Genomic DNA, 12,500 nt, shown 5'->3' on the forward strand with positions numbered 1-12,500 from the left:
AATCCCCTTATAATCAAACACTGTATTGGATTTTCTTTTCCAAAACTGTAAAACGCAGTGACATTCAAAATAACTCATTGGTATTGCTGTATAAGATGGAGGTGCGCCTCGCTGGACATACATATGCTGTTCGTACAGGAAATATGGATTATCCTGTGACAGAGCATTACAAAGAGAAACACACAGAACATGTCCAGCTTTCAAGTCCAAGCCTTTGAGACAATTAAAGAAAACTATTCGGGGTGATGATAGACATAAAAATGCTCTTACAAAGAGAGACCTTTTGGATTTTTTGAGTACCCTGGCCCTAACAACGAAATTAACTTTAGGCCTTATTTAATAATGTACAAATAATGAATGTTCTTTTTTTTTTCTTTTTTCAGGTCAATCAAGATGTCATGCTGTTCTGCCATTTATTGTTCATATTTTTTTTAATTATGTTTGTCTATTCTGTAATTATGTGCACCCTAAATGAGCTCACCTACTGATACACATCAACAACAAATTGTTTGTCTCGTTCTGTTATTATAAGAAATTAAGAAGAAATTATATTTTTTTAATACAAACTGGTAAGGCTTTTTTTAAACTAATATGTATTGTTTATTAGGAATATCTAGCCATTTAGCAGACGCTTTTAATCCAAAGCGATTTACAATTACGAATTACAGGGACATTCCCCCTGGAGTAACTGAGGGCTAAGTGCCTTACTCAAGGGCACACTAGTAGTGGTGTGATTTCAGGCGGGATTTGAACTCACAACCTTCCAATCACAAGTCCAACTCACTATCCACTAGACCACCACTACCCCTATTAGTAGTAGTCTCTATTTAAATCTCTATTTGCTAAGCGACCGCTAGTCTTCCCGGGGCCCATCTGTATGTAACTGTATGAACCCAGGGTAGCGTAGTTTACAGGGCTCTGCCCACAGTTAGATTCTTTTGCTCCATCTTAAAAAAGGCCAACATAAAAGAGTCTGGTGTATTATAGGTCGGAGAGAGCCAAAACATGAGCCTTATTCCACCGAACTGAGTTTGGAGAAATAAAAACATCATTAAAACTATTTCCCAGTGGTCGTTCGCATTCTCACGCTAGCCTGAAAGGCGAGCCACGAGCCCGGAGCCAACAGGCAATCGTTCAATGAAAATAAAACCTGTCATTTCAGTAAAATGTTCCTTTTTCCTCAGATATGTTGATATTGGGCTGACAGGTGAATTATACTGGGCTTTAAAGAGACTGTTAAGCAAAGCAATATGTCCTTCAGGAAAAACTGTAACTGTTGATCATGATTGAACGAACAGGAGAAGACCTCCCCAATACAGATGCTCTACCTTCTACCAAGTAGCAGGTCTTTGCCTCTGTTTAATATGTGTGTGTGTGTGTGTGTGTGTGTCTGTGGAGGTGTGTGTGTGTGTGTGGGGGGGGGTGAGAGAGAGAGAGAGGGGCGGGGGCGGATGTGTGAGTGCACTGTATGGGTCTACAGTATATAAGTATTGTAGACATTCCGAAGTCATCAAATTACAACGAGCGATATGATGTCACCACGACAGCTATAATGGCTAACAGACAGAGGATGTTTTCAATGAACTTGAAAAGACAGTCACATTTCTCACAGTGACACACTAATGTGTTGCCAGAGGAACGTTCCATGAGTGAGTGCTTCAAAATATCTAGCGTTACCTCATAAATTCACGCTCAAAATCCAACACACACAGATGTTGTTTTCAGGCAGGCAGGGAGCAAATCAGTTCAATCGTATCATCATGCATTTAAATAAAAAGAAAGAAAGAAAGAAGGAAAGAAACACTCAACCCTTAAACCCTTTGTTTTCGTAACCCTCCTCTTTATAATGTGACTAGAATTACCTCAAATATCTTTTGTTCATTCTTTCTCTGTCTTTTCTCTCCCTAACCGTGTACACAGACAGGATCATTATCAGAGCTCTGAGCTTGTCTTCACATGACCTAGCTGTGCAGCTAGCGTTTGTTATGGCTCGGGGAGCCCTCCGTAGTCCACTGAGCTCCTTTCTGATTCTATCTCTCGCCGACCCAGGCAAAGACCCTACGAAAAGAGTCGTTTGATGCTCTTGACGTCGTGCTGTTGTCACCTGCTGTGGTGTGGGCTGTCTAAAAACCAAAGACGTAAGCGCCGAGACGATTCCATTCTGCATTGGGAAGGAAACAAACACGTTTCGGCCTCTGTGCCGTGACTAAAGCACCTGTAACAGTGAGATCGTGTCTAAAAGTAATCTGATTATCCGCTGTCCATGTGTCAAGTGTTCTAGCTCCATATTTTCCACATTACGTCCCTTCTTCAGATCTGACTCCTATTTGTAATCAAGCCACACTCTCAAGTCTCTGGGAAACGGACACAGAGACAATGGACGACATCACAATGACGGATATCAAAGCTCTTTGATTACAATGCTGTAGAGGAAAACCGTGAAGACAATACAATACAACGTGTGATGCTGCAATCTGATACCGAGCAAGCAAGTGTATAAATGGCACACGTGTTTGGTGGCCATTGTTTCGTACGGATCACATGGAGAACGAGCATGCCAAACAATACGGCCGCGTCTGTTTGAGTTCTGGTTCAAAGCCATTGGTCCGTCTGTGGTCGGCGTGGCACGCAAAGGGCAAGAGTTGACATGGACGACGCCGCCGCGCTTCTTAACCGTGTTGACTTGGAGGAGGACAGGTGCACGTGGGGCGTCAGGGGCAGCGTGTACGTCGGTCACGGACGCCAGGCCAGTGGGGTCAAAGGGCACAGGGTTATGCACTGACATGCATGCCTATAGAAAAGCCAGACATACTAACAACATATGAGGCCGCGTCACTCCGGTGCCATCTGCTGTAGCTGTCCCTCCAGCACATGAATATGTGACAGAAGCCAGGAACAAGTCGCCAACCAATCAAATTGTTCCGACTTTTATTCAGATTTTTTTTTTATTCCTAATTCCTTTGAACACACGATTGAATATGCTATGTTGCAGTATGCGACAAGGAATGTTTTCTACAGTCAATGACAGGATGCATGTGATGTGAGTAGGAATCAATGACATGTGACGTTGATCAAGCTCTCCTTCGCTATAGTCGCTGACAGATTGTCTTTGCAAAGTGTCCAGCTGTCACTGAAGATCAGGTCATGTCAATCTGGATTAAATCACAGGTCAGGTGGTGTAGATAGGTTCAGTATCCTCTGAGGATTTCACATACTGTATGTGTACTGAGAGAGAGAGAGAGAGAGAGAGAGAGAGAGAGAGAGAGAGAGAGAGAGAGAGAGAGAGAGAGTGTGTGTGTGTGTGGGGGGGGGGGGGGGGGGGGGGGTCATTGCTGGGTCAGTGGGGAACACAACTCTTTTGAGAGAAAGGCATCACACACACACACACACACTGAACACTACCATACTACCGGGGGCAATAACTCATTGACCTACATAGACTGAATGTAAACAATGTCCTACATTCTTCATGTACCTCCAATGTACATTCCACCCCGTACTCTGGGACTACTCTGTTCCCTCTCCACACGATCCACAAATGTGTTTTGACATAGAAACCAGGAGATAAGTTTCCAATACTAGGACTGGCTGGACAGTGAAGGATGTGTGTAACCGAGATGCTGTTTGTATGCTGAAGGACGTGTGTAACCGAGAGTTCACAAACAGTACGCTGTTTGTTTCTCTCCTCAGACTGTTGGACAGGGATGTTTTTCCTGTTGTGAACTTGACCTTCGAGTCGGGGGTGAAAGGAAGGGCAGATGGAAAAAGAAGGAGAGCAGAGGCTCCCAGGAGGGGGGGGGGGGAGAGGAGGAGTGTGCAGGGGAGGGAGAGGTGAAGGTATGGAACATCCCCCTGAACTCAATGAGCTCAATGACCTCCAGTATGACCTTATAGTGCGCTAACTAGGAGAGACTGCAGGGAGGGAGCTGTCACAACAAACAAAAACAGAGCGGGCTAAGAGTAGGGTCATAAACCTCATGAGCCAGCTGTGTGTAATACATTAGTACTATAAGGCTTGTGTCTGGTACAGTATTACCCTAATGCTGTGCATTAAGAAAACCGTACATATATATATGTATGGTAATATTAGATTCGATTAGATTTAACTTTATTGTCACTGCAGAGTACAAGTACCAGACAACGAGATGCAGTTTAGCATCTAACCAGAAGTGCAAATAGTGATATCAAAAATATGATATAAAAACATGACATTGATAGTGATAGGTACAGTATGGTATAATATACCATACTGTAAAATGGTCATGCATACACAGGAAGGTGGATCCTAGAGTGTCTTACAGTGGACGCTGGTGGAGGTAGAAATCGGAGGATGGGCTCGCTATAATGCATGGCATGGAATGAGGAACGGTATCAAAACACACCACTCCTCATTCCCTTCCAAGTCGTCCCCCGGTTTCTACCTCCACCACCTTGGTATCTTACCACATCAAATAACCATTTATGCACGCCTGATAATGTACTATTGTGTAAATAAATCATTATGGTAATGAATATAATTGCTTTTTCCTAAACAGTGTAGCTGCGCGGCGGAGGCTGGGGGGATCAAACACACATTGTAGTGAGTGTTTATGCCTGGGATGGCAGTTTATGCACCACGACACCTTTGTATGATTTAGAGGCGCCACAGAGTCGCCCCAGGAACAAACATACACCTCGGAATGCCTGGAGGGCGTTGTCTGCCTCGAAGACACCTTTGTCATCCTGTCCTCTATCACTTTCTCCCTTATCGTGTATCCTCCTATTGTCACCATTCTTTCCTACAGTATATCACTTTTCCTCTATCATTTTCTCCTCTATGATTATTTATATTTGTTTTTATATTTATATATTTATTTATTTTTTATCTCTAAATCCTCTCACATTCTGTCTACTTATCACTCTATTGTTCCATCTTTGATCCCATTTGAACAGAGCAGGCTAAAATCCTCCAGTTCCTCTCTCCGCAGTTACTAATGAACAGTTACAAATGAACAGTTACAAATTAGGTTGATGAACACTTGTTTCTATAACAACTTGTTGACTAAGCGTGCATGCTCTAGTCTAGTACTTTCTCTATCTCTCCTGTGTGTAGGAGAGAAAGGGGGTGAGAGGGCACAACGAGGGTTGGGGGGGCGCTGGAGCTCTTCAGGAATGTGTCACCTCCTCCGGTTGGAGGAGAGGTGCGTTTCCTCTTTCAACACGGGTTTGATTGACGCCCCTCTATCTATTAATTCTTAAAATCAGCAGCCTTGTATTTGTACACAACACAGACCTGGGACTTTCCGGAGCTAGGCGCTAAATAACCAGTTCTAACAGCTCGTAAATCCAGAGGATGTGATTAGTAGATTCCCCAGTCGCATTCAACAGCTTGTGCTGTCGCCTATGGCGCCGGTGAGTGGTTAACCTTGAGACTAGTCACAGAAGATGCATACTGTACAGTCTGTAGGCCGTGACTACACCATTGGTTCTCATTGACTATAACTTCCCATGTACTGTACAGTCAACTATAGATATGATTTGCTCTACAGTATACACTGAGAGAAGATTAATGCATGGGACACATGTGCTGAGTTCCAAATCGGCCCCTAGCCCCTATCTGCTAAGCCACTCTATAGATCTGAAAGGACTGGATAGGTGAAGTGTAGATACTATACGTGACAGCAGCTGGTGAAAGCAGGAACAAGTCGGCAACCGATCAAATGTTCAGACTTTTATTCTTTAAAAGGTAAATGCATTTCACCGTTGTTGAAAATCAATGACGCACCCGCTAGTCAACACAGATTGTAAAGTAGTGTTATAGTTAACTAGGTAGTAGTGGGGATTACTAAACATTTTCTGAATAAAAGTCAGAACATTTTGATTGGTTGCCGACTTTCATCAGCTGCCATCATCACATATATCCAACCTAATCTACCTAAGAAAGGTCAAGCAATTGCCATTTTGTACCTATCCAAACCTCTCAGATGCTCAGATGTGACTGGGGTGTAGACTAGAGAGGCTCAGGGTAGTTGGCATTTGGAATCCAGCAACAGACTTGGCGATGGAACCAGAGACGTGGCAATGGAGCCACAGTCATGGCGATGGAGCCAGAGGCTCTGAAATAACTTACTCAGCACGGCGTCTGCCAACGCCATGGTCTTTGATGTGTCATTAACCCTGAAAGGATGGCTGACAAGTTGCGGGAGTTAGGGGATTTTTACAGCAATGACTCAACGTGAGTCAATAGGTTCGCTTCAGAATCATTTTCAACTGAGGATGAGGTGAAAGATCAAACGAATGACTATCTAGTTCTGAGTTTCATGGGTTGTGCCTTGAGACAGGTTTACAAAAAGTAAAAAAATAAATAAAAATGTGTCTCACATTCAATACTAATACAATAACTGTCTTCCTTTTACAGTACATCATCTTCACAAAAGAGCCTCTTTTGAGATTCTTTGAGCAAAAGAATCTCAAAATGTGTACAATTCATCAATTCATCCAATCATTACCCTCCTGTTCTTCTTCTTTTGTATTTATAGATGTATGTGCAGTGAGGGTGGGGTTGTGATTCCTTGGAGAATTACCTAGGGGCGGGGCTCTTCAAGATGTTTTCCTCCAATCAGATTCCGATGCCATGCATTCCTGAGCAGCCTACTCTCTCGTCGAGTGTCTACAGTGCCCTCACATACCTGCTCTAGCCCTCACTCCTATTCATTCACATCAGCACATATGACAGAAAGGTATGATCCATTAAAATCCCTTCATTCTCGGGGTAGTGAAGTGGACAATTGAGACAAGATACCTACTCTGCCGTACTGGCGCAAGACAGTTGTCAAGTTGATTAATGTGTTGGTTTTAGCCCACGAAACATGTCTTGTCTTGTATATTTATCTAGTTTTTATGTTGCCATAACTTGTCCAAGGGTGACCAAGACAGTGTTCATATATAAAACATGTAGTTCGGTCCGTGTAAAGACAAGCCATTGTGGTATTCTAGTCATGGCTGTCATCCATGAGAGCTCAGTCAGGTGTTCTCTTGGGCAAGCTAAGACATTCATAAAATATGAATGTACTGTATCAACACATATAAAATAACACATAGTGTTAGTCTACCAAGTGCATTCCTGGACAAGTGTATTGTGGTCTGCTCTGCAATAATAGTACACGGGGAAAAAAACGACCCCAGAGACTCCAAACATTTGGGTGACCCAGGTTACAACGAACAAAGTGACAGGGGCAGGCCTGGGCACAAGTTACGGATTCAACAACATCTTGATTTATTCATGTCCGTGGCCGCCTATCCCGCTGCCAACACACTGGAGGGAGCGCGGTGTTTCTAATGCGCTTAAAAATAACATCACAACAAGAAAACTGGAAAAAGTCTCTTTTCAGATGTGTTTACCAATGTTCTAGCTCAGGGGGAAATTAGCGGAATTGGGGTCTGATGGCTGCCGTAGGGTTTGTTTTCATGGTGAAAGCCAAATGAAGGCCTCTTACTTTCACAGCTCTTCTGTTGTGTTGCTATATTTAGCCTTGCGCCTTTGTCATATTCAGTGATTATGTCCTGAGGTGGCTGCTGAACTGCTCAATATCCTATTTATATCCTATTCATTTCCCTATTTTAACCTGCTCTAACTTTTGCTCTTTTATTATGTTCTTATATACTGTATGTAAAGCACTTTGTGACCCCTGGTCTTGGATAGGTGCTATAGAAATACATTTCACTTACTTACTTACTTACTTACTTACTTAATATAAAACCTCCCTCACAGTCAGTCAGTGATTGCTGCATGCAGGCCCACCAAAAAACTAACTATCAAACAAGTCAGTCCATTAAGTCAGTCCATTAAGGCAAATGCATTTACACTTTGGTTTTGTTTTGTTAACAAAATGGAAATATCACTAACAGTGGCTTTAAAGCTGACAACGTCTATAATCCTTTCACTCAGAGATCTCTTTCATGTTGCCTTATCTTGAGTGTCTACGGTATGAAAGGTGATCTGGCTGATTGCCTGGTATTTGACCGGTGCGTGACCTGAGACTCACCTTTGAAGAAACTCTTGACCTTCAGGTACCCCACACTAAGGCGGAGCACAGAGAGTTTGTCCAGGCGGGTCTGCACCTCCTCTGGAAACGGCAGGAGGGAGGTCAGGCGGTCCAGCTCCCCATTCAGCCGATCCCGGTGGCGCTTTGACGGGTTTGACTTAGTCATGGCTTCAGAACCAGGTTGCTTCTTGCTAACAGGGGCAAAGAGAGAAGGTTGTGGGTTAGAACTGTGTTAATGATTGTATTGATTTAACAGTGAATTAGGTTTCTGTTACTGGAGGCAAAAGTCAGGGACCAGTTACTGTATTAGGCTGTTCGTAACAGCAATATCCTGTCAAATTAAGATATATTTATATTTTATGACCTATATATTTATTGCCATTTTTCATTTTCAAACAAATACAATGAACCAGGCACTAGGCTACATCATGCTAACATTTCTGGATGCCAGCCTACTTCACAACAGCCAATAAAGTGAGGAGATATAACTTATAACAGCTTAGCTACAGTGTGGGTCTATATATAACCACATATATACTGTGTGTGTGTGTATGTGTATATATATATATATATATATATATATACATATATATATATATATATATATGTTACGGTACATGTGGGAATATGATACATGTGGGAAAACTAGGGTTAGGTGCTACGTCGACTTGGTACATGCTGGCATGTCTAACCCTAACCGTAATCCTAACCCTAACCCTAACCCTAACCCTAACCTTAACCATAGCACCCTAGCACCTAACCCTAACCCTAGTATTCCCACATGTACCGCATTCCCACATGTACCGTAACATATATATACACACAAATATATATATATATATACACATTCAAAAATAACTAACTAACTAAATATACAAATATATCAAACTATATGATCATTTTCATAACCTTGTAATGCTTGGCAACAATAACCCACTAAAGACCTTCCTGTGATGAAACAAGAAGCATGAAGCATGTAACAATGGAAGTACTTCCCATGGCTTTAATGAGCAAGGGAGGAGGAAATGAAACCCCTAAAACCATATGAACCAACACTAAATCACTTCAAACCCCTGGCCAACAAAACATGCCTCGCCAGAGCATGGAGTCAGTCCTCTGTATTCTGTGTAAATATGACACACGCTTATAAAACAGCAAGAGTATATTTATATTCAGTGAGCAATGGGGTGGTGTACGACTAGTTCTCCGATGCGGGAAGGACAAGGCAGCCCTCGTAAAATGACTAATGGTGAACATGGTGAACCTCACTACTTGCCAGCGGGAGTCATCGTTCATCATTAACCGAGAGAGACACACGACTCAGACGAGACAAACCTGGCGACAGGAGTATGGCCCCGGCGTGCTTTGGGGAGAGCCGAACACTATGAGATACAAGATACTACTTTCGACTTTTCATAGAGTAGAGAAGAAAATGTGTCCCATGGTTGAAGGACCCTACTGACTACAATTTGTCAATACAGTATGAACACACCCCAAAATCACCATATTGGCCATGAAGTTCATAAACTCCCACTCATTCCAATGTAACAAGCACACTTTAGACAATACAAGAAAGCCAACGAAGTAGGAGCATGACAGTCTATGAAATGTATACAGTTACTGCAAATGGAACATCACGGTGGAAAAACACAGGGTGACACAACCGTGAGCCCTTCGGTGTGAGTAGAGTACGTTTTCTCCACATCAGAAAGGCTACTCCTGGACTTTATTTGTGTTGCTGAGCTCACTGTGGTATTTCACTTGAGGGGGCAACAGGGTGCGATGAAGTCTCGGGACCACCCTTGTTGAAGGCCAAGGTCTAGTTTACGAGTCTCGGCGGAGACACATGTCATTAATTGCAAATCAGACGCACATGCTCAGACTCAGGCCAAAGCCTGCTGGGACTGGGAGAGAGAGAGAGACAGGGAGGGAGGGAGAGAGAGAGAGGGGGAGTGGGAGAGAGGGAAAAGATGGAGAAAGAGCGAGGGAGAGATGGAAGGGAGATAGGAGAGGGAGGCATGGAAGGGGGGGAGAGAGAGAGAGAAGTGTGGGGGAGGGGAATGACTCAGAACCACAGACGTAGGAGTCAGGAGGTTCACGTCAACAAACACCTGCTGGGAACGATAGTCATTGACTGTACCAACAACATAGATTCTCGTGAGAGTAAACGTATGTAGATACTGTATATTTGACCATTATGGGGGTGGTGCCTACATGTACATTGCTATTTTAAGAGGGGGGGGGGTGAGGCTGATTTGTTTGTTATGGTGATACCCCACCACTTCCCCTAGCCCCCCATATGGACCCTGAGGATAGCCAGGGTACATAGAACAACAGTGGACAGCTGCTAGACCAGTTCTAGACCAGTTCTAGTTACTCCCTTTAATAATAGTAATATCTTAGATGTATAATAGCGCTTTTCTCAGACCCAAGGACGCTTAACAGATTTCATAGACAGACAGAAACAGAAACAGAAAAACAAAGCAAAGAAACAAAGACAATGAGAGTGACAAAACTAGACTAGGGGGCCAAAGGCCTTGGAGAACAGGTGGGTTTTGAGGGCTGATTTAAAGGTGTCCAGGGTAGGGGCATTGCGGATCGCTGTGGGGAGAGAGTTCCAGAGGGTGGGAGCTGCCACACTGAAAGCTCTGCCCCCGAAGGTCCGTAGGTTGGTGCGGGGGGTGGAGAGTAGGCCCATGCCTAGGGACCGCAGGTTCCGGGAGGGGGTGTGTTGACAGAGAAGGTCAGTGAGGTACTGGGGGGCGCAGGCGTGGAGGGATTTGTAGGTGAGAGGAGGAGGATTTTGTAGGTGATGCGGGACTTGACCAGAAGCCAATGTTGGTGAGCCATGTGGGTGAGGACCCTGGCAGCAGAGTTCTACTGGAGCCTGTCCAGGGCTTTGCTAGGAACACCCGAACAGGACTCCATTACAATAGTCCAGACGGGAGGTGACAAAGGCGTGGATGAGGGTTTCGGCCACAGAGTCAGTGAGGGAAGGTCGTAGTCTGCCGATATTTCCGAGGTGAAAAAAGGCTGGATTTGGTGACAGATTTTATGTGTGACTGGAAGGAGAGGGTGGAGTCCAGGATGGACTTCGGAGGAGGGGGAGATGGAACAGCTGTCGACCTCGAGGATGAAGTCACCAACCTTCCGGAGCAGCGCATTGGGTGCCGCAACCATGAGCTCTGTTTTCTTACTGTTGAGTTTGAGAAGGTTAGATGTCATCCAGGTTTTTACTTAATGCAGGCAGTTGACAAGGGACTGGGGGGGGGAGCGGAGAGGATGGGGTGGAGCTGAGATAAATGTGGGTATCGTCAGCATAGCAGTGGAAGTTGAGGCCGTGATGACGGAGGATCTGGCCGAGGGGGAGCATGTAAATGGTGAAGAGGAGGGGTCAGAGTACAGAGCCTTGAGGCACGCCTTGGTTGACTGTGGGCGGGCTGTGGGGGAACTTTAACTTTTCAGATGTGAGTTAAGAAATGAGGGGTGGGGGGAGTGGCAGCTTTTGTTCAGTTGACAACTGGGGCATCTTCTGTACCTAAATGCCACACCGTTGAATGGGATAACTATGACCTATAGCTTGGAGCAACAACACAAGCTACTTTGCACAACAACTTTTCACGACAACTTCACGACTTCACATGACAAACCGACAACTGAAAATGTTTTGGAGGTGAATGCTCCGATGCTAATAATTTCTTCTAACCGACAACAGCAAGCTGCCTTCTTCAGGGTTTCAGAATGTTTCACACCCAAACATAGACAGTGGGACACTATTAGGCTGTTAAAAGCAGCCAAAACCACAAAATTCCTCTTGCAGTTTAATTGAATATCTTCTCCTACCAGACTGCAAAGCCTCCAACTCCCCCCCCGCCCCTAACCTCCCCCCCGCCGACCCCACCCCCCCTCTCTCTCTCCTAACTTTGTGACTTTCCCATCACAGAAACTGTGGATGATGATAGGCATATTTTCTTCCTCTCCATTGAATTGCCCGCAGAAGGAAATCAACCATAACTCAATTCCCGGCCATAGACCCGAGTGGTACCTTCCCAGAAATAAAGCAAGAAGAAGAAGACTGACCTCACTTTCGAAAAATGCCTTGCGGAGACAAAAGCCAGTATTCAGACCCATTTTTTCCACCTTCGGTTGCAGTGCATCATGGGGCTTGCATTGCACAGACATCAGGGCAGTCATTGTTAGTAGAGCGAGTTGGTTTACCTCATCTCTCATCCCTCTCTCTTTCTCCCTCTCTCTCTCTCTCTCTCTCTCTCTCATCCCTCTCTCTCTCTCTCTCTCTCTCTCTCTCTCTCTCTCTGGGATGGCCTATTTAAAGTGCACAGACACAGGGTCTGAACTCAAAGACCCCTCAATCTGATTCAAAGGAGCTTGTGTTGCTGTGAGAACGTTGTAATGACATTGGCATGCTTTGTCTTTTCAAAGTGTGGGTGGTGTGGCTATCATCATAACGTGAAAGGA

The 12,500-nt window shown here is 44.4% G+C and overlaps 1 protein-coding gene across 1 annotated transcript in view; it reads right to left on the reverse strand.

Annotated features, from left to right (window-relative positions):
• The window catches only part of LOC308161700 (aryl hydrocarbon receptor-like), a 40,650-nt gene that overhangs the window by 23,623 nt on the left and 4,527 nt on the right, over positions 1-12,500 (reverse strand). The window contains exon 2 of the mRNA XM_080535757.1: positions 8,025-8,215. Coding sequence (XP_080391883.1) covers positions 8,025-8,215 — 191 coding nt within the window. The remainder of the gene's footprint in view (positions 1-8,024; positions 8,216-12,500) is intronic.

The sequence above is a fragment of the Nansenia antarctica genome (genome assembly GCF_963989245.1).
Source record: "Nansenia antarctica genome assembly, chromosome: 7".
NCBI classification, from domain to species: domain Eukaryota; kingdom Metazoa; phylum Chordata; class Actinopteri; order Argentiniformes; family Microstomatidae; genus Nansenia; species Nansenia antarctica.